The 18,538-nt window shown below is 47.8% G+C and overlaps 7 protein-coding genes across 9 annotated transcripts; 4 read left to right on the top strand and 3 right to left on the bottom strand.

Annotated features, from left to right (window-relative positions):
- The first annotated feature begins 71 nt into the window (after window positions 1-71).
- LOC132258646 (maltase A2) lies at window positions 72-4,800 on the top strand. Of its 3 annotated transcripts, none has more exons than XM_059756040.1 (4): window positions 72-619; window positions 2,692-4,156; window positions 4,324-4,473; window positions 4,544-4,800. In XM_059756040.1, the coding sequence occupies exons 1-4, from the start codon at window positions 466-468 to the stop codon at window positions 4,617-4,619; spliced, it is 1,845 nt and encodes a 614-aa protein (XP_059612023.1). In that variant the 5' UTR covers window positions 72-465; the 3' UTR covers window positions 4,620-4,800. The 3 variants fall into 3 exon arrangements, with proteins under 3 accessions (XP_059612023.1, XP_059612022.1, XP_059612024.1); XM_059756039.1 differs by having other exon boundaries at window positions 72-658; XM_059756041.1 differs by having other exon boundaries at window positions 490-594.
- A 690-nt stretch (window positions 4,801-5,490) lies between these two features.
- LOC132258648 (N-alpha-acetyltransferase 40) lies at window positions 5,491-6,640 on the top strand. Its single transcript, XM_059756044.1, has 3 exons — window positions 5,491-6,241; window positions 6,304-6,462; window positions 6,536-6,640. The coding sequence occupies exons 1-3, from the start codon at window positions 5,739-5,741 to the stop codon at window positions 6,612-6,614; spliced, it is 741 nt and encodes a 246-aa protein (XP_059612027.1). The 5' UTR covers window positions 5,491-5,738; the 3' UTR covers window positions 6,615-6,640.
- Window positions 6,628-7,453, bottom strand: LOC132258649 (pterin-4-alpha-carbinolamine dehydratase). Its single transcript, XM_059756045.1, has 3 exons — window positions 7,299-7,453; window positions 7,086-7,195; window positions 6,628-7,022 (listed from the first exon to the last, which is right to left on the bottom strand). Exons 1-3 carry the CDS (start codon window positions 7,408-7,410, stop codon window positions 6,723-6,725), a joined length of 522 nt encoding a protein of 173 aa, XP_059612028.1. The 5' UTR covers window positions 7,411-7,453; the 3' UTR covers window positions 6,628-6,722.
- A 445-nt stretch (window positions 7,454-7,898) lies between these two features.
- On the top strand, window positions 7,899-11,367 carry LOC132257319 (poly [ADP-ribose] polymerase). The gene is made up of 7 exons (XM_059754177.1): window positions 7,899-8,126; window positions 8,210-8,351; window positions 8,412-8,656; window positions 8,711-8,808; window positions 8,870-9,083; window positions 9,142-9,437; window positions 9,495-11,367. The coding sequence occupies exons 1-7, from the start codon at window positions 8,019-8,021 to the stop codon at window positions 11,365-11,367; spliced, it is 2,976 nt and encodes a 991-aa protein (XP_059610160.1). The 5' UTR covers window positions 7,899-8,018.
- A 3-nt stretch (window positions 11,368-11,370) lies between these two features.
- On the bottom strand, window positions 11,371-13,742 carry LOC132257322 (gastrula zinc finger protein XlCGF57.1-like). Its single transcript, XM_059754181.1, has 7 exons — window positions 13,491-13,742; window positions 13,239-13,437; window positions 12,998-13,179; window positions 12,355-12,931; window positions 12,179-12,299; window positions 11,573-12,120; window positions 11,371-11,505 (listed from the first exon to the last, which is right to left on the bottom strand). The coding sequence occupies exons 1-7, from the start codon at window positions 13,647-13,649 to the stop codon at window positions 11,426-11,428; spliced, it is 1,866 nt and encodes a 621-aa protein (XP_059610164.1). The 5' UTR covers window positions 13,650-13,742; the 3' UTR covers window positions 11,371-11,425.
- Window positions 13,743-13,836: 94 nt separating this feature from the next.
- On the top strand, window positions 13,837-16,278 carry LOC132257321 (cell division cycle protein 16 homolog). Its single transcript, XM_059754180.1, has 7 exons — window positions 13,837-13,996; window positions 14,055-14,621; window positions 14,682-14,851; window positions 14,911-15,099; window positions 15,155-15,234; window positions 15,295-15,694; window positions 15,765-16,278. Exons 1-7 carry the CDS (start codon window positions 13,904-13,906, stop codon window positions 16,276-16,278), a joined length of 2,013 nt encoding a protein of 670 aa, XP_059610163.1. The 5' UTR covers window positions 13,837-13,903.
- Window positions 16,279-16,345: 67 nt separating this feature from the next.
- Window positions 16,346-18,495, bottom strand: LOC132257325 (transcription elongation factor B polypeptide 3). Its single transcript, XM_059754184.1, has 4 exons — window positions 18,253-18,495; window positions 16,877-18,133; window positions 16,523-16,817; window positions 16,346-16,459 (listed from the first exon to the last, which is right to left on the bottom strand). Exons 1-4 carry the CDS (start codon window positions 18,319-18,321, stop codon window positions 16,383-16,385), a joined length of 1,698 nt encoding a protein of 565 aa, XP_059610167.1. The 5' UTR covers window positions 18,322-18,495; the 3' UTR covers window positions 16,346-16,382.
- Window positions 18,496-18,538: the final 43 nt, after the last annotated feature.

Raw genomic sequence — 18,538 nt, 5'->3', positions numbered from 1 at the left:
TCCCCTTTGAAATTGTCCGTTTGCCTCTGGCATATTTTGTAGATAAATTAACACAAAATGAGGGAAATTCGGGAAATTAGGTACTTTTGTGCCTCTGGAAAAGTTGCAGAAGCGATAAATGAGCGTCTGAGTGGCTGAATTGTGTGCCTGGTGAAATATCGCGGCGCACGCGCCATTTCCCTTCGCTCTGGCAACCCGCGCGCGAGTGCGGATTTCTGGCCATGGAAGCGCGCCGAGCGACGCGGCAATGGCAGAACGTGTGTGACTGAGCCCCACTACGCATGCGCAGCGCTTCTGTAGCGTGACGGTGGATTTGTGAATGTGTAGCGCTTTCTCGGACGGCTAGACGACCGTTTTTCCCACGGAATATCTTCTTTTTTATTGGACTAATCAAGACACGGCGAGCGCGCGAGTGTGCTACGAATTGGCAATCGTGACCCGAAGAGCAATAGAACTGCCAGCAAGATGCCAGATAAAGTGGAGCGGAATAGTAGCAAGTTGAATCTGGAGGCGCAGAGGTTGTCCGCCACGGACGCTGTCATTCCCAAGGAGTCCTACAAGACCATTCCGGACATTGATCACCATCAGCATAAGGTTGACGTTGAGGGACTCGAAAACGGTCTGTGTGATCTTTTGTCGCATTGTGTCTTTTGCATGGGTACATCATCTTTCTTTCTCTCTATCATAATCTGCTATATATTTTGCTTCTCTTCCTCTCCTCCCACTTCCCTTTCTCCTCCTCCTCCTCTGTGACGTGTCTCAGCGACGGAGCCCGTGGGGATGAGAATAGCCCACAAAGTCGCCCGTCTGCGTGGCTCGACGTCCGGAAACCAGACACTGACGTCCATATGTCAACGCCTGCTTGGATTGCATCAGCAAAATCCGGACAAGAATGCAAGGCAAACGCGATGAGACGAAAGGACTTTTGCCCTACCCTGCAACCGAAGGCTATTCTCATCACGGATTATCTCGCTTATCGCTGAGACACCGTAGCTTGTTTGCCTCAAATCTACAGTTTCTCTTCTCTCTCTTTCTCTCTCTCTCTCTCTTCATCTGGCCATAAATTTGTCAGCTTCTGTGCAAATAAGTGATAATTGGCCCAACATTTCACTCTCGTTCTCTCGTCTCGCGCTTCCGTCACGAGTTGCTTGAGTAGTTTAGCCTCTCCACACTTATCAATCGTCCCAGTAGAGCATCCCCATTAGAGCCAATTGGGCGACAACGCTTCCCTTCCAACTCCTCAACAAACACACACACAGATTCTCGCCGTGGAAAGAACCCAAAGGGACAGTCATTGCCAGATCACGAGCACATCACAGCACGCGACGCTCTAAAGACCCGCTGGATTGAAGAATAATCTCAGTATTGCATTAAACTCTGCGGATAAGCGTGGAAAATAAGCACAGATTAGCGCTTTTATGACTCACGAACGTCACAAGCTCAATGAAGATGTAGAATTTCACTGTAACTGTTATTGAGTCTTGAAAGATTCTGTGCCAATCGTGCCAATTTACAAGAAAGCGCTAATTTGAGTCATTAAGTGAATACCAAAATCGTCAAAATCTGAGAACTACTTAGAAAATTCTATACGCATTTTGAAGCACTGAGAGAAAAATCGATTAAGAACAGATTTACAAAGATTTTTCTCTTGATTTTAAACGAAAAAGACAAGAATCAAGATTATCTGACTTAGATCTGTATTCTAAATAAAATTCAAGTCATTTTCTTATTTAAAACTAGCCTTATTCGTGATAAAAAAAACGATCAAAACTTTTCATTCAGTAATTTTAATCCCATTTTCAAATCCGTTTCAGTCTTAAAACCAGTATTTTTCCACTTTTAAAGCAAAATATTGAAAAATTCCTTGATTTTTATTTAAAATGTAGAAAAAAAATTTAAAAATAATTTCTTCTTATAATGTTTTCACTCCGAAATCGACTTGCTTTTAATTCTGTAAAAAAATAATTTCAATTTTTGAAGAAATCGCTTTGTTTTAAGTATTTTTCAAAATCTTATTTAGTAATTACGAAAAAGGCTTAATTAAAGTCGAAAATAAGGTGGAATATTAAGCTGAAATATTCTTAATTCTAGTCTTTTCAAAGATTAGATTTGAAAAAAGTCTGCAAACCTTATTTTACACTTATATACGTCTAAAAATTCTTGATATTATGTTAAAAAGGTTTTAATTTTACGCAAAAACTTGGCGAAATCTGTCGCAGTTCTAGGAAAAGTCAGAAACTTTAATTTCTGATTATCGAAAAGCTTGATTTTATGTAGATTCAAGCTTATTCGGCTTATTCCCTCTTTCCTATCACTCATCTTTCTGTAGTTCCGTCTCAATCATTAGTTTTTAGAGTGTCTTTTTCTTGTATTTACTGTTTATTAGTTAATTAGTTTTTCTCTCTTTCATCAACACGCTTTTTCTTAGCTGAATTTGAAAGCATTTGCAAAAACTGCATAGATTAGAGATGATAAAATCACTTTTTACTTAGCTAAAAAGAGTCTTTTTGACTTGAATTTGTGCTTGTTTGTCGCAAAGCGATAATTTTTGCTTGCTGTGCTAGAAGAGATTGTGTAATTAAAAGTGGCCAATCTGTATCAAAGACCGTCAATGATTGTCCCCTTGGGTGACCAATTGAGCGAAATTGGGCAAATATTGATTGTTTTTCTGCTTCTTCCGCGCGCGAACAGTGATTGGCGACGCAGTGAAGAACTCAAACATGGTGCGCGAGAAGGTGGACATGTCTGAGGAGGGCGCGGACGAGAAGATGCTGGGCGCTGGCGAGGAGGAGCAGCAGAATCTGGCCAAGAAGGAGGAGGTGAAGTTCATCAGTGGCGGCGATCAGGTGAATGGCGATGCGAAGATCGATATTGGCGCTGTGGACAAGGCGTTCACGGGACTGACGAAGGAGGAGCTGCTGAAGTTCGCCAACGATCCGTTCTGGGTGCGTCTGCGTTGGTTCCTCTTCGTGTGCTTCTGGGGCCTCTGGGCGGGCATGCTGATCGGCGCCGTGCTGATCATCATCTATGCGCCCAAGTGTGCCGCTCCGGAGCCACTGTCGTGGTGGAAACAGGGACCGCTGGTGAAGATCGACACGCCGACGCCGGACGACAGTGTCGTGAGTGCCATCAAGGCGCTGGGCGTGAAGGGTGTGATCTACGAGGTGCCCGCGGATGAGACGTACAACATTGGCACGGATCCGGCCATTTCCGACGCTCTGAAGAAACTCGCGGGCGCTTTTAGTGCGGCCGGAGTGAATCTCATTGTCGATCTCACGCCGAACTTCGTCACGCGTGAGGATCCACTCTTCCAGAGGGCCACGAACAATCCGGACGCGAGGAGTGCCTTCGTGTGGCGCGAGGGCAATCAGGTGCCGAACAATTGGCTGTCGCTGGTGAATGGAAGCGCGTGGACGAACGAGGGTGGTTTGATCTTCCTGCAGCAATTCGGCGCGGATCGCTTTGATCTGCAGCTGAAGGACCCTGTGGCGCTGACGAAGCTCAAGGGTGTCCTCAAGGAGGTGGTTGGCTTGGGCGCCAAAGGAATTCGACTGGCCAACACGAAGCATTTCATCATCAATCCGGAATTGCCCGATGATATTCCCTCAACCATTCCGAATTACGTTCACACGCAGTACGATTTCTGGGCTCACGCGCACACAACTTACCAGGACGGCTTGGGAGACTTGCTGTACGATCTCAGGACTTACGTGCACAACATCACGAGTGGCGAGGGATTCCTGGCATCGCTGGATGACATCGATCGGCCGGAGTTGTATGTGTCGTCGTCTGGATTGCCGTCGGTGGACATGATTCAGCTGGGCAAAGTGCCGAATCTCGTGGCCAACAGCACAGCGGCGAAGAGTGTCTACAGGGAGTTGAGGAATGTGTGGGTGACAGTTGAGTCTGGGAAGCACTTCTGGATGCAATGGAATTACGTGAAGCAAGAGATGCTGAAGCACATCAGTCTCTCCGAGTACAACATCTTCCTGCAACTCCTGCCAGGCGTGCCGGTGTTCAATGTCGATGCGCCCAAGGCGAAGCCCGAAGATTACGCCACGGACGCTTTCCACAAGATCCGTTCCTCGCCATCCTTCATGCACGGCAGCTTCGATCTCTACAGAGATGTCAACAGCACAGTCATTGGATACTCGAGGTGAGTCTTAATTCCCTCTCTAAACTTACTAACAAGACTAATTGACTCTTAACTCTCTGGATTCCTTCGTGATCGCTAACAAAACACTAACAGAATCTGGTAAATACATCTCTTGTCTCTGCCATGAAATTGCTAATGATTCACTGAGAATCTCTCTTCCTCAATAGGTCAAAGTCTGGTAACCCCGGATTCTTCGTGGTCCTCAATCCCACTGAGCAGTTTGTGGATGCCAACTTCACAAATGTGGCCGGAATAGCTGACGAGCTGACTGTGCACACGATCAGTGCCAATTACAACGTCACGAATGTCTCTGTAAAGTGAGTATCGCATTTCGCAGGCTTCTTATCTCAGCTTCTAAATTGTTTTGTATGTGTGTGTGTTTTGCAGGGCAAAGGTGACCAGCTCATCGATTCCCGTCTCTGGATATTCAGCCATGATTCTCACCTATGTTCCCAAGGGCTAAGAAATGCGCCCGCTAAGCCAGTAGAATCGTCCGCCTTGCCAATGGTTCGTGGGCAACACTTGTGGGACGAATATTTTATCCATTTTAGAGCTCAGGCTTCAGTAGAGTTTGTTGCTTTGCAATTTAGCGTGAAAACATGGAATTTCTCAGCTAAAAATACAGCTAAACAAGCATGGAAAAATCTGTTGTTTCTTCTCTTCCCGATGATGAAAATCCATGGAGAATCTTATCTAAAAAAAACTCATTTTCATTTGATTTGCTTTATTAAACATCAATAATCATAGATATACATTAATCTGTGAATGAAATGTGAAGTTCCGGTGCATTGCCTCATCCGTCATCTTCCGGGAATCTGCGACTCTACTAGATGATCTGGACAGCTACTGCGATTACTGGATGTCAAGTTGTCCTCTGATGTCTATTCCCATCCGTCCGAATAGGTTTGGAAGATTCTGGAACACAGAAAATAATAATTACTGATCGAATTTGTAAGTCGAATTCCCAATGACAACCGGCAAAACACCTAGCCCTGCCCAATTGGTACCCCTGGAGAGCTTGTGGCGGGAATACCACTATCATGGCGGTCTTCTCCTTCTGACGAGAATCTCGCTGTTAGCATTTTGTGACGGTAGAGGCAGCACTGAGAGTTGGCTACATATAGCCAACCTCCTATGGTATTTGGAACTTCAAAATTGAAAAAGGACGTGATAAGTAAACGCTAAGGCTATCTTATGGGTGAGCTGGGCGACGTCACCAAGTCAAAAACATACTAAAATCTTATCAAAATGCACCGTTTAGTTGCTGAGATACAGGCGTCTAAACTTTAATCAATATGGCTTACTTACACTAGACAGTTCTCCTCGTTCTCCTACTTTGACGCTGGGAAAGTAGCATCTTCTCGTTGTCCGGAAACTTATCTTTTCACAAGTCTTTTCTGGCCGTGTAAGTCCTGTAGTCACCTCCATCGCGGACATTCAGCATTCTTCAGGAGAAGAAGTTCACAAGACCAAGAGTAATATGTATAGAATTATTCCTATTATGAGAAATAGATTGGAAGATTTTCAACCATGAAATCCGTTTGTCACAAGTTTGCCATTCAAATAATTTCCCCACTTCGAAATGCAGAAAAGCGCGCCAAGGCGTGACGTCAGCGGCGACATAACCTCAACAAATACAGTTCCGACGACGCGCAGGGTCGCTTTTATTGCTGGATTTTCAGGAAATTACAACTATTGTGCTTCTGGGGCAGAGCGGAAGATGGTGGAGTTGACAGTGAAGGAGCGACAGCAGAAGATTGCGAAGGCGTGCAATGCGTCGGACGCGCTGGAGAGCTTGAGCGAGATGTTTTCCTACACCAGAGATGACTTCCGGGTGAGACTGAGAGCGTGGAGGAAGGCGGAAATCCCCCAGAAGACCCTCAAGTGGGCCATTAAGCTGGCCGAGAGGAATGTGGGGCCCTTCTACAGCTCCTGCTCGCTGGGCTGGCAGCCGAAGATCAAGCAGGCGGATCTGAATAAGCACTGGGCGAGATACTTGATTGCCTACACGGAGGACGGCGGCGATCCGGTGGCTTACTGCATGTTCAGATTCGACATGGATCACGGACGGAGTGTTCTGTACTGGTGAGAGGATGCCTGGTAATGCCTTTCCCGCATGATCAACTGGCACTCATTTTCCCCGGCAGTTACGAGGCTCAGCTGGAGGAGAGCGCGCGACGGAAGGGCCTGGGATCGCACATGATGAGGATTCTGGAGTGTGCCGCTGCCCAGTGGCACATGGAGAAGGTCGTGCTGACTGTGCTGAAGAACAATCCCAGCGGTATGAATTTCTTCAGGAAAATTGGGTAATTGAGCTGATTGGGAAAAAGTTTGTTGTGTACTTTTGTAACCGTCGGGGATTTCTCAATTCCTCCACAGATACTCAACTGACGAAACCTCGCCGGGGCGTGAGGAGAGCGCCCCTTATGAAATCCTGAGTAAAGACATTTCAGCATAAGATGGAAGAACAATTGCAACGTGAGAGTATTCTTTTTATTGCCCTTAAATGCCGCTGTTTTTGGACCCTTGAGAAGCGCGCGCGCGCTCGTGATTCTGGAGAGAAAATTCACTGGTAAGTCTTGAAGACGTCTTCCATGAATGTCGCCACCCGGACGTCCTTGCTGCTCAGCCCGGAGACATCGTGGGTGGACATGGTGACCTGCACTTTGTTGTACACATTGAACCACTCCGGATGGTGATCCATCTTCTCCGCCAGCAGAGCCACTCTGGCCATGAAGCCGAAGGCCTCGTTGAAGTTCTTGAAGAGGAACTCCTTGTAAATGGCATCGCGGCCCTCGACCATCGTCCAGCCAGCACCGAAGAGGGGCTGGAGTTGCTTCTGGCGCTCATCACCTTCCAATTTCGGCTGGAATGCAGAGACACAGAATCGCGTGAGAAACTGCCCGAGAGACAAGCTGATAAACCTTACCATTTTGATGCGTTTTGATAACCTTTGAGGTGGAGATTTGTGAAAGTGTCGAGAAACTGTAACAAGTGGTTGTGTGCTCTTTGACGGCCGAATTGCTTCTGGAGCTGGACCTTCAGTGGGAGCGAAGAGGGGGGCGAAAGACAGACAGAGAGAGTGAGAGAGAAGAAGAGAGATTGAGAGAACATCTCTGAGAGTATTGATTTTCCTACGCACGAGATGAATGGCAGAAGCCGCTTTCGAGTGGCACAGAATACTGACACTTTGGGAAGCATTTCCACAGTCCCACTCTGGGAAGGACACTCCAGGATGTGCGGAAAACGCTCATTTTCTCAGGCTTCACGAAGTAAACAGCAACCTGAAGTTATTGAACTTTTCGAAATTCCACTTTTTTCGAACTACACTGAAAAAAAGGGTACCATTTTCGAAATTTTTTCCCTCCGCGTAAAACACCCTTTTAATGGATTTGGAAAGAATGTATTGATAATTTCAATAAAAAATAGTAATATTATATATTCAAGCTCACTTAATTGCCATTTCCTTACACAAAATAATGCCAAATCAACCTGAAAATTCCCTATTTTCACACTGAACATTGTCCTGGACCAGCTCAACTCCAAGGTGCGAGCAATTTCTCAACGGGATAGTGTTCCTGGGCTCTCTGGCCATTCCCCGCACCAGGTTTTCTTTAGGCACCCCGCTTCAGTTGGGCGCAGCGCGCCCCTCAACTTAAGCGGAAATGAGGTTATGCTATGCTCACATGGCAATCCGCTTTTTGGGACAGCCGGCTGGTGGTGTCCCATATTGCGCGCATTTTGGCATATCACCGGGAGCTTCCGAGAATTTCACAACGCGTCTGAACTTGTTTTCCGTGTTTTCTTCTCCCAATACATTCCGAGGATTTGCTGAGGTTTTCGTGAAAAGATTTGTCTAATCATGGATTTGCCATTCTTAGCTGAGTACTCGAAGAGTAATCGGGCGTCTTGTCGATTTTGCAAGAACAAAATTGAGAAAGGCGAGTTAAGGATAGCCGCCATGGTCCAGGTTAGTTTCTTAGCATCCTTTTTCATTGTCATGGCAGTATCAGAGCAGAAACTTGTAAATAATGCTATCTTTGGCTTCTGTAGTCGGCGTTTCATGATGGTAAGCAGCCGAATTGGTTCCATTCCAAGTGCTTCTTTGAGAAACAACGTCCGGCGTCTGAAGGCGACATCGCCGGCTTCGCTATGCTCCGGACGAAGGATCAGGAATTCATATCCAAGGAAATCGGTATTGGAACTCGCTGTGCACACTTGTGACCTCAGTATTGACTGTTCTGTGCATTTTCAGCCAAGATCACCCAGCCGGGCGCGTCGACTTCCGGGAAAGGTAAGGGCAAAAAACGGGGAGCGTCAAATACACTGATTCGTGATTTTGGCGTGGAGTATTCCAAGTCAGATCGCGCCACGTGCGCTGGATGTCAGCAGAAGATCCTCAAGGGTGAGGTGCGCATCAAGAAGATCGCCTATGACACGGAAGTGGGAATGAAGTTCGGCGGACAGCCTCTGTGGCACCATGTTGAGTGTTTTGTTCAGGTAATTTCGCACCAAGCAACTGAAGCTTTGTACTGATTCTGGATGTCTTTGCAGTGCCGCCAAGATGTGGGCTACTTCACGAGTGGGGATCAACTCCCTGGCTACAATGCTCTATCAAAGGAGGATAAGAATGCTGTGAAGAAGGCTCTACCGTAAGTATTTGTCTGAAGGATGCTCGAGATTGAGATGTTAATTGATTCGCTCTTGCTGCAGTGCTGTTAATGAGGCTGACTTGCCTGTGGCAATCAAGAAAGTCAAGACAGAAAAGGAGGAGCCAGAAGACAAAGCGCTGAAGAAGACGATGAAGAAGCAGAATGATAAGTTCTTTGATCTGCATCGCTTGCTCGAGGAGCGAGAATTGAAGAAGAACCATTTGATTGACATCTTGGAGGCCAACAAGCAGGATGTTCCAGAAGGCTTAGATGCTGTGAGTTATCATCAGCTATAATAGTTAATGAAGACAACTGACTGTAATCTCTTTGTAGGTGAAGAATCTCGTGTGCGATATCCTCGTCTTTGGCGCTCTGAAGCGCTGCAAAGAGTGCGGCGGTCAGCTAATGTTCAACGATAATGGCTACAAGTGCACGGGAAACATCTCGGAGTGGGCAAAGTGTGAGCATATGGAGAAGGAACCAGAGAGATTCAAGGCCAAGATCCCGAAGGGCATTGTTGAGAAGTTTGATCTGAAAAGCGTAAAGCCCGCCGTTGACAAGCGCGTCTTCAAATACTACACAGCGAGTGTGGAGACTGTGAAGGCGATGGTCAAGGATGAGACTGATGGGTGAGGATTTCTCTGGCGCAGAGCCATTCGTGTGACTAATTGTTTGTCTCTCCGCAGGCCGAAAGTTGTTCGCGAAAAGGGGAAGCTGTACAACATGGAATTCTTCGTGATTGGCAAGCTTCAGCGCACCAAAGACGACATTCGTGCGGCTCTGAGACCTTTTGGCGGTCGCGTAGGCACGCGTATTCACGAGAACACCATGGCAGTGATCTCCAATGAGAAAGAAGTGGAGAAGATGAACGGATCAATGGCACTGGCGAAGCAGTACAAGATTCAAGTGGTGCCTGTGACGTTCCTGGATGAGATCGCCAATGTGGATGTGTTTCAATACATAACATCCAATTCCCTGTGTGACTGGGGTGCAGATCCTGCCACGCGTGTCAAGGCTGAGGAGGCAAAGTCCAAGTCCAAGAGCATTTACGAGAAGTCAGTGTCCAAGTCTGTGACTATGCGTGTGAAGAATGGCTCGGTCATTGATCCCGATTCCGGGCTGGAGGATGTGGCTCATGTGTACAAGGAGAAGGGCAAGCAGTGGGCAGTTGTGCTCAACAATGCGGATGTGCAAACGTCTAAGAATTCATACTATAAGTTGCAGCTGCTGGAGGCGGATAATAAGCGTCAATATTGGATCTTCAGAGCGTGGGGACGAATTGGCACGACCATTGGAAGCAACAAGTTGTCCAATTACAGAGACTTGAGCGAGGCAATGGTGGAATTTGAGTCTCAATACCTGGACAAGACGGGCAATGATTGGGGAGTTGGCAAGTTCAAAAAGCAACCGGGAAAATACTTCGAATTGGATATTGATTATGGCGATAATGGAATGGATAATATGTCGATGGTGAGCGACATACCGTCCAAACTGGATCTTCCGGTGCAGAATCTTATCCGGATGATCTTCGATATTGACGCCATGAAGAAGGTGATGCTGGAATTTGAGCTGGACATGGACAAGATGCCGCTGGGGAAGCTGAGTGAGAAGCAAATCCGATCGGCTTATGGCGTGCTGACTGAACTTGCGCAGATGGTTGAGAATGGCGGAAGCAATGGCAAGTTTATTGACGCCAGTAATCGCTTCTTTACTCTCGTGCCGCACAATTTTGGCGTGAAGAAGCCACCGATTCTTGACACGGTGGAGGAGATTCAGAGCAAGATCACCATGTTGGACAATCTGATGGAGATTGAAGTGGCGTACAGTCTGCTGAAGGGTGGCAAGCTGAAGGAAGCTTCAGCTTCAGCGTCTGCTGTGAATCCCATTGACAGTCACTATGATCAGCTCAAGACGGAACTTGTTGTGCTGGACAAGACAAGCGAGGAGTTTGCTCTGCTCGCCAAGTATGTGAAGAACACCCACGCGGAGACGCACAATTTGTACAATCTCGAGATCGAGGAGATCTTCAAGGTGAAGCGCAATGGTGAGGATCGGCGCTACAAGCCCTTCAAGAAGCTCCACAACAGGCGACTTCTCTGGCACGGATCGCGTCTCACGAACTATGCGGGCATTCTCTCGCACGGTCTCAAGATCGCCCCGCCAGAAGCTCCAATCACGGGCTACATGTTCGGCAAGGGAATCTACTTCGCCGATATGGTTACCAAATCCGCCAATTACTGCTGCACCAATCCCACGGATAATACAGGACTCATGATACTCTGCGAGGTGGCTCTGGGTGATATGGAGGAGTACACACAAGCCAAGTATGTGACGAAGCTCGCGTCTGGAAAGCACAGTGTGAAGGGCGTGGGAAAGTCCTTCCCGGATCCAAAGCAGAGCGTCAAGCGTGAGGACGGCGTTGAGATTCCCCTGGGAAAGGCCGTGAAGAATAATCAGCTGAAGAATGCGTCTCTGCTCTACAATGAATATATCGTCTACGATGCGGCTCAGGTGAATATTCAGTATCTCTTCAAGATGAACTTCAATTACCGCTTCTAGACCTTGTTTTCTTCACTCAGTTTATTACTACTTATTATTTGTTTTGTTATCCATAAGTCTATGTGAGTTGAGTTTCCTCTTGCTTTATCAGCCCCTCAGCGTCGGGCAGCCTTCCATCCTCATGCTTGATGGTGTGAGCTGAGAAGGATTTAAAAACTTTTCTTGTATACGTTAAGATAAGTTGAAATAAACTACAATTACTCACTAGCCAAAGCTGTGTAGGTCATGAAGTCCACCTTGCAGAGATCGCATGAGTAGGGCTTCTCGCCCGTGTGGATCCTCGCGTGGGCGCGCATCGCCTTCAACAGCCGGAAGCTCCTGTTGCAGAAGCTGCACTTGTGTGGTTTTTCGCCAGTGTGGCGCCTCATATGGATATTCCTGTCGCCCGACTGCGCGAATGTTTTGTCGCAGAGATTGCACTCGTACGGCCGCTGCTTTAAGTGTACGCCATTTATGTGGATCCTCAGGTGTTCCGCCCTCTTGAAGGAGTTTCCGCATTGCGGACAAGCGTGCTTGCGCACTTCCGTGTGCACTTTCAGATGACTAGACAGAGATGAGGGCAGCTTGAATCCCTTGTTGCACAGCTGGCAAATGTAAGGATGAGGTCGCGTCTCTTGAGATCCGGTGGAGTCACGCGCCTTCCCGATCGGCGGCCCACCGTGGGCTGAGTATTTGTGGTACTTGAGCTGCTGCGCCTGGATAAAGGCCTTGTCGCAGGAGTCGCATTTGAACGGGCGCTCGCCAGTGTGAGTCCTGCAAAATGATACAGAGATTAAGATGTCGAATGACGTCTTTATCCAATACTAATTACCTGAGATGAACAGTGAGACTGGATTTCTGAATAAAATGCTTTCCACAGTGTTCGCATTGCCACTGTTTCTCGCCTGAATGTTGCTTTATGTGCATCACGAAAGAGCCTCTCTGCACGAAGTCTGCAAATGTCAATGGCACATGAAGCATGATCACAAAGACTGCTTAATTTCCTACCTTTTCCACAGATGTTGCACACGTAAGGGCGCACTCCGGTGTGATAGCGGAGATGTAACTTGAAATTGCACTCCTGCTTGAAGTGCTTTCCACAATAATTGCAGAGAAATGGCCTGTCGCCAGTGTGCGTGCGCTCGTGATTCACGAGATGGTGATGCTGGATGAATGACTTCTCGCAATAGCGGCACTTATACTTCTTGTTGGGATCATGCGACTTCAGGTGATACTCGTACTTCACTTTGTTGGCGAAAATGGCCAGACAGTGCGGACACTCGTGCTCTGTGACGTCGTGCACAGACTTCTTGTGCTTGTTCATGTACACCTTGCTCTTAAAGCCCTGTCCGCAGATGGAGCACTTGAAGGAATTGTTCTGATTGTGCGATTGTATGTGAGTGTTGCGATTGGAGATGCTCTGGAAGGTCTTTCGGCAGATGGGACACGCGTGGGGTCTCTCTTTAGGGTGCAGTGAGCGCATGTGGAGTCTCAGCTCACTCTTGCCTTTGAATTCAGTGTCGCAGATGTGACACACGAGATATTTTGCTGTAGGATGATCAATCACGTGCTGCAGCAGCAGAAACTGGAATCAGGAGATTATCAGTCAATGTATTATCCTGCAGAGGTGATAGACTACCAAAGTATCTACCTCTTCTGTGAAACTCCTTGGACAGATTGTGCATGTGAATTTGGATTCTGCTGGCTGATCTACTTCCATTTCTGGAATTTCAGTCTCAAACCATTGCCAGGATGCTTCTGTGTCTTCCTCCTTCTTGTCAGATTCCTTCTCCGTACCCTCTTCAATGTCTTTTGTAATCAGTTCAGATTCAACTGCGAGGAGACAAGTCAGTATAATACGCCCAAGAAAAACTATTCTATTTATAACCAACCTGTGAAACTAGCTATGAGATCTTCCGATTTCTCAGCATCCTTGATGCCTTCATCGCTTGTATTCTCTGTAGGTTCACTAAAATACTTTTCAAGAACCTCTTGAGACTTCTGGCACAGCGTCCGGAAGCTTGAAACTGTCTTGAGTTTATCAAGACATCCGGAACAAATCTGCTGCGGTTTTCCATCGTCCACGTCAATCTACCAAGAAAAATAGATATGCCTATGAACAAAATAGAAAAGAAAATTCTTACCTTCAAGTCAAGATACTGAAATTGCTGGATAATTCTCAGTCCTGTCGATTCCTGAACATATTCATCTTCAATGTGAATCCCATTCTCTAAATTGGCCAGGCAGCATCTGCACGTGTGCTGCAGTGAATAAATCACGTATTCCACGTGGGAATCACTCATTGCTCTCCTCTTGAGTGCAATTAACTGGCCACACTGAACAGGAAACCCAGGAAACACGGAAATAGAGGATATCCTCTGATATTTGGTCAATCAGCTGTGAATACACAATAAACTTGACATTCTAGCAGTTTTGAATGCCGCGAGCAGCGCCTCTGATGATAGGTCCCATCAAACTACCGGTGCCGCATAACCTCAAATTTTCAGTCAAATGCGCGCTGAGAAATTGTGAAAATATCGCGAATTTTAGTTGAATAATGGATACAAGCGCAGAATTGAAGGATGTTTCTGATGAGGCGGTGGTGGAGATCAATAAATACCGGAAGATGATAACGGATTTCATAAATTTGGTGAGTTTGACTACAAAATGACTGGATTGTAGTTTGTTTACAAAAATGTTTGTTCCAGAGACGCTACCAAACAGCCTTGTTCTGGGCAGAGAAAGTGGCTGTGATGAGCAAGTATGAGACGATGGACGTCTACTGGTATGCCCAGTGTTTGTTCCTCCTAGAAGAGTACCACCGAGCTGCCTTCGTGTTGCGGTTGCACAAACTAGAGAATAAGGATCTCATGTGTCACTGTCTGGTACTAGAGAGTCTCTATAAAGCCCGAGAGTTTCAGGAAGCCATAGACATTGTCAATTCCATCGACTCGTACTACATCATGCAGTCGAATGATGATTCCATAGACAGGAATGAGATTATGTCGGCAATAACTCTTCTGAAGGGAAAGATTCTGGAGGCGCTGGACAAGCGATCCCTCGCCACGGAATCCTACGTCCAGGCATTGCAGACGTCCGTCTATTGCTCCGAAGCACTAGATTGTCTCACTCAACATGAGATGTTACTGGCTTCTGAGGAGAGATCGCTAATGGATTCCCTACCGATTGAAGAGCAGTGCTCAGAAGCTGATGGGAAGATCGTCAAAGTTCTCTACGAGAGCAAGCTAAAGAAATATTACGATAAAATCAACGCTGTAAGATTCTCTAAACTTAAAACGAAGTGTCAATATTCTCAAGACTGTCTCTCTTTGCAGCATTTCCTTCCCGGGCGACTCATCACGAGTAATCTGAGTATTCTGCAGTCGTTCAGGAAGAACAAGAAAGACACCTCATCAACTCCATTCAGCTTCACAAAGACCACTGAATCCATCAGGAATCCTCAAGCACTCTTGCAAATAACTAAGGCTACGCCACTCACCTCAAAGTGAAAATCATGCTTGACGGAAGAAGTCAGAATTGTACTAATGTAGAATATCTTTTCAGGCTCTCGCAGGGAAAAACATCGGCCAAGGCAGAGAAGGAAAGACTGCAACACAAATTTTTTGACACACAGCAATTGCCCCTGAAGGAGTGCCTGGCTCAACTCATGCAGAGCATAGATATGCTGGTGGCCAAGGCTGAGAGATCCTTTTACAACTGCAACTACAATCACTGTCTTAAGATTCTGGATGAGTGAGTATTTCACAGCACAATTTGAGTTGGTCATGAAGTCGTTGTTCTCTTGCAGGATATTCAAGCGCGATCCTTTTCACACGCAGAGCTTGTCCATCCAAATCGGCTGCCTGTATGAGCAGAAGGCAATAAACAGTATGTTGGCGGTAAAAAGAGACAAAAGGGTGGATAATAAAGAGTATATTTGTATTTCAGAGCTCTTCTACGTAGCGCACAAGCTCGTGGACTTGTATCCGGAGCAGGCGATCTCCTGGTACGCCGTCGGCAGTTACTACGACCTAATCGGGAAGAGCGACTCAGCGCGGCGCTACCTTTCCAAGGCCACGACACTCGACAGATTCTACAGTCCTGCCTGGCTAGCGTACGGGCACTCCTTCGCGAAGGAGAACGAGCATGATCAGGCCATGGCGGCGTACTTTAAAGCCACTCAGCTCATGCGAGGCTGCCACTTGCCTCTGCTTTACATTGGCGTGGAGTGCGGCCTGACGAAGAACCTGGAGTTGGCGGAGAACTTCTTCGAGCAGGCGCTCGCAATCGCACCCATGGACGTGTCTGTGCTCCACGAGTTGGCCGTCATTAAGTACGAGTACGAATTGTGAGTATCTCAGCGCTTTTGCGCACTTCCCAGTGTAAACATCTTCTCTTGTATTCCCTTCTGTGCACAGCTTCAAGAATGCTGAGGAAGTATTTCGCGTGACGCTGGACGTGGTGAAGCGCCTTGCAGAGTGGAATAACGAGGTCTTTTCCGCACGCTGGGAACCGCTTCTCAACAACTTGGGCCACTGTTGTCGTGTGAACAAGAAATACGCCGAGGCGTTGGAGTTCCACCAGCAAGCGCTCGTGCTGAGGCCTCAGAATGCCGCCACGTACACCGCCATCGGCTTCGTGCAGGCCATCATGGGCAATCTCGTGGAGGCCATCGAAGCCTTCCACAAGAGCCTCGCGCTGAGGCGCAACGAGATCTTCACCACTACTATTCTCAAGTACGTCATCGAGGAGTTCATGGAGGAATCGCTCGTCACGGAAGTGTACAGTGACACCTCGAAAATCGTCGATGACAAGAGCCCTCTGGCCACACCACTCTTCGCCACCGAAGATCCCACGCGGCAGGAATCCACTGAAAATGCCAACAGCCAATCGACTGTCTTCGAAAACTTCGACATCAGCATGGATGATTGAGCTTTTCGCTAGATAATTACACTTATTTCACATCTCAAAAAACACTCTACACAGCAATTGGAAACAAAAAAGTAATTAATTTAGAGTGATTAACAATGAAGACTCTACTTCTTCAAGCGCCCCTTGAAGAGCATCAGGGACTTCTGCATGAGAGGCGCTCGTTTTGGTTTCACCGCTGAAGCTGCAAGAGAGAATTTCCCATTAGCATCCACTTTAGCAATAAATCATGGGCGTTTCTACTCACTACTACTGGCCGGATCGTACTCCCGATTTGCGGCCGCCACTCGCAGTCGAGCGTCTCCAGCCTTGGCTGCATTCTTGCTGATGCCACTGAGCGCTGCCACGCGGGCAGCCGGAGTGGCGCTGATCTTCTGACGCGTGCCGAACTGATTCTGCTTGCGCAACACATTCCTTGGCGGCTTCACAATGCTGTCCACATACGCGAGCTGCGTCTTCCTCACTGGCACCGAAGTCGAGAGTGATTGCTTAATGTTCTGCGTGAGACTGTTGAATCTGGCCTCTTGTTCGTCAAAGCAGCGCTGCAAAGATGACCAGAGTGAGAATGCTAATCATGTTCAGGTCAGGAAAAGTGACTTACCAAGTACATTTCTCGCCACGATTCCATCTCTCGCCTCTTCTCTGCCTTGAAGCGCCTCTTGCAGTGCTGCTGCCACAGCTCGTCGGTGTCCTCCATGAGGTAGGGGTTGTAGTGTTCGAAAGTGAACAACTGCTCTGGCGTCGCACGCTCAATCACGGGCTTCAGGATCTCGAAGGGAACACCGCCCGTGTACTCCAGCGCGTCAATGTTGCGCTGTAACACGCGAATGCACAACTCATGCAGTGTGGGGACGTTCATGACGGCGCCCGTCTTCACGCCGGAGTACACCTTCGTACGCTGGTTCTTAGACTGCATGCTCGTGCCCATGGCCTCCTCGTCAGTCATGTGGAATGTCGCCGCGGGCGCTTTCTGCTTACTGCTCGAGGGGAAGACGCACTCCATTACCGCGGGATTCAGCGGCATCGGCCGGTAGTTGTTGCTGATCTGTGGCATTGTGATCTGCGGCAATTCAATATTATCCCCTTTGATGATCTCCGGATCAAGTGGAGCGAGCTTCTCGGGACTCTTCAGCATCTCTGGCGGCGCCAAAGGCCGCACAACTGCAACTTTCACCTCTGACTTCTTCCTCTTGGGACTGCTCTCCTCCGTGTCGCCTGTCGAGGTGGTCGCTGTGGACTTTACTGGCGTCTCTGTGGGCTTGTGCCTCTTCTGGCCACTCTTCCGCGACGGTACGTCCGGTATCATTGAGAGTACATCGGCGAAGCTCGCCCCTTTCGAGTTATCAATGCTATCGTCAGAGTCGCCGCTCTGCGCTGGTTTCACCTTTCTAGGCTTCTCCGGCGCGTCCTTCTTCGACGAGTGTCTGTGCTCTCTGACCTTCTCCTTGGACCTGTCTTTGTGTCTCTCCTCCCTCTTATGCTCCCTGTGGTCGCTCTTGTGTGAATGCGACCTGTGATGACTGCTTTTCTTGTGAGATTTGTGATGCTCCTTCTTCTTCCCACTCTCAGACTTTTCCTTCTCCTCAACCTGCGCGCTGGCCTCTTCCCTCTCCACTGCCGGGGGCTCGGGCTCGTGGTCAGAATTGGAGTCCCTGTGCGACTCCCTGTCGTCATTTGCCGCACTGTCGAGCTCCGCCTGCGCCACCATGGCCTTCCATTTCGCCACGAGCGCCCTGGCAGCCACCTTCACCTCCCCCTCCTCTTTCCGCAAGTTGTTCACAGTTTTCCCAATGCCCGTTTCCTGCAAGTGCTCTATAGTGATGGGGAGCTTGTACAGCTTCTCTATGCAGTGCAGCAGCTGAAAGGACAAATCACCGCACGTCAGCATTATCACTACGTCACACACATGCACATGTGTACGGAAAATACGCAAATATCACGGAATGAGAGGTCCATGCAAAAGAGATAATGTCTCACCCGTTTTTTGTCTCGAGTCTTGTCGATGCTCTTCTGGTAGTGCTCCACTATTTCCTTCACGGACCCCATCTTAGCTGCACTCTCCGTCCAAAACACTGTCAAAACTGCTAAAATCTCACGCCAAAACTAATGCCTACATCTCAGAATAGTGAGAGATCATATCTAAAATTTCCACTATAATTTTTTCACTTTTAGGGGTTATGTTCGTCTGGGCCATCAAGGCTAGATTCGCTCATTTCACGTTAGGTGTTCTGGAGGCGCTATCGACAAAGAACTCGTCAAAACT

The sequence above is a fragment of the Phlebotomus argentipes genome, unplaced genomic scaffold, assembly GCF_947086385.1.
Source record: "Phlebotomus argentipes unplaced genomic scaffold, Phlebotomus argentipes genome assembly scaffold_4, whole genome shotgun sequence".
NCBI classification, from domain to species: Eukaryota; Metazoa; Arthropoda; class Insecta; order Diptera; family Psychodidae; genus Phlebotomus; species Phlebotomus argentipes.
The sequence above is the reverse complement of the archived record's forward strand: the minus strand, read 5'-3'. Positions and strand labels throughout refer to the sequence as shown.

What these genes read in the sequence shown, in the direction of transcription:
- LOC132257319 (XM_059754177.1), top strand. Translation starts at nt 8,019, where the DNA reads ATGGATTTGCCATTCTTAGCTGAGTACTCGAAGAGTAATCGGGCGTCT. An exon ending in GGATAGCCGCCATGGTCCAG is followed by an intron (nt 8,127 to 8,209) that starts GTTAGTTTCTTA and finishes TGGCTTCTGTAG; the next exon opens with TCGGCGTTTCATGATGGTAA. An exon ending in ATTCATATCCAAGGAAATCG is followed by an intron (nt 8,352 to 8,411) that starts GTATTGGAACTC and finishes GTGCATTTTCAG; the next exon opens with CCAAGATCACCCAGCCGGGC.
- LOC132257325 (XM_059754184.1), bottom strand. Translation starts at nt 18,321, where the DNA reads ATGGGGTCCGTGAAGGAAATAGTGGAGCACTACCAGAAGAGCATCGAC. An exon ending in AGACTCGAGACAAAAAACGG is followed by an intron (nt 18,134 to 18,252) that starts GTGAGACATTAT and finishes TTGTCCTTTCAG; the next exon opens with CTGCTGCACTGCATAGAGAA. An exon ending in GTACGATCCGGCCAGTAGTA is followed by an intron (nt 16,460 to 16,522) that starts GTGAGTAGAAAC and finishes TCTCTCTTGCAG; the next exon opens with CTTCAGCGGTGAAACCAAAA.
- LOC132258649 (XM_059756045.1), bottom strand. Translation starts at nt 7,410, where the DNA reads ATGAGCGTTTTCCGCACATCCTGGAGTGTCCTTCCCAGAGTGGGACTG. An exon ending in CGGCTTCTGCCATTCATCTC is followed by an intron (nt 7,196 to 7,298) that starts GTGCGTAGGAAA and finishes CTCCCACTGAAG; the next exon opens with GTCCAGCTCCAGAAGCAATT. An exon ending in TATCAAAACGCATCAAAATG is followed by an intron (nt 7,023 to 7,085) that starts GTAAGGTTTATC and finishes TCTGCATTCCAG; the next exon opens with CCGAAATTGGAAGGTGATGA.
- LOC132258646 (XM_059756039.1), top strand. Translation starts at nt 466, where the DNA reads ATGCCAGATAAAGTGGAGCGGAATAGTAGCAAGTTGAATCTGGAGGCG. An exon ending in ACAGTCATTGGATACTCGAG is followed by an intron (nt 4,157 to 4,323) that starts GTGAGTCTTAAT and finishes CTTCCTCAATAG; the next exon opens with GTCAAAGTCTGGTAACCCCG. An exon ending in GTCACGAATGTCTCTGTAAA is followed by an intron (nt 4,474 to 4,543) that starts GTGAGTATCGCA and finishes TGTGTTTTGCAG; the next exon opens with GGCAAAGGTGACCAGCTCAT.
- LOC132258648 (XM_059756044.1), top strand. Translation starts at nt 5,739, where the DNA reads ATGCAGAAAAGCGCGCCAAGGCGTGACGTCAGCGGCGACATAACCTCA. An exon ending in GGACGGAGTGTTCTGTACTG is followed by an intron (nt 6,242 to 6,303) that starts GTGAGAGGATGC and finishes TTTCCCCGGCAG; the next exon opens with TTACGAGGCTCAGCTGGAGG. An exon ending in AATTTCTTCAGGAAAATTGG is followed by an intron (nt 6,463 to 6,535) that starts GTAATTGAGCTG and finishes ATTCCTCCACAG; the next exon opens with ATACTCAACTGACGAAACCT.
- LOC132257322 (XM_059754181.1), bottom strand. Translation starts at nt 13,649, where the DNA reads ATGAGTGATTCCCACGTGGAATACGTGATTTATTCACTGCAGCACACG. An exon ending in TCTCATAGCTAGTTTCACAG is followed by an intron (nt 13,180 to 13,238) that starts GTTGGTTATAAA and finishes GTCTCCTCGCAG; the next exon opens with TTGAATCTGAACTGATTACA. An exon ending in CAAGGAGTTTCACAGAAGAG is followed by an intron (nt 12,932 to 12,997) that starts GTAGATACTTTG and finishes TCCTGATTCCAG; the next exon opens with TTTCTGCTGCTGCAGCACGT.
- LOC132257321 (XM_059754180.1), top strand. Translation starts at nt 13,904, where the DNA reads ATGGATACAAGCGCAGAATTGAAGGATGTTTCTGATGAGGCGGTGGTG. An exon ending in TAACGGATTTCATAAATTTG is followed by an intron (nt 13,997 to 14,054) that starts GTGAGTTTGACT and finishes TGTTTGTTCCAG; the next exon opens with AGACGCTACCAAACAGCCTT. An exon ending in ATTAAGTACGAGTACGAATT is followed by an intron (nt 15,695 to 15,764) that starts GTGAGTATCTCA and finishes TTCTGTGCACAG; the next exon opens with CTTCAAGAATGCTGAGGAAG.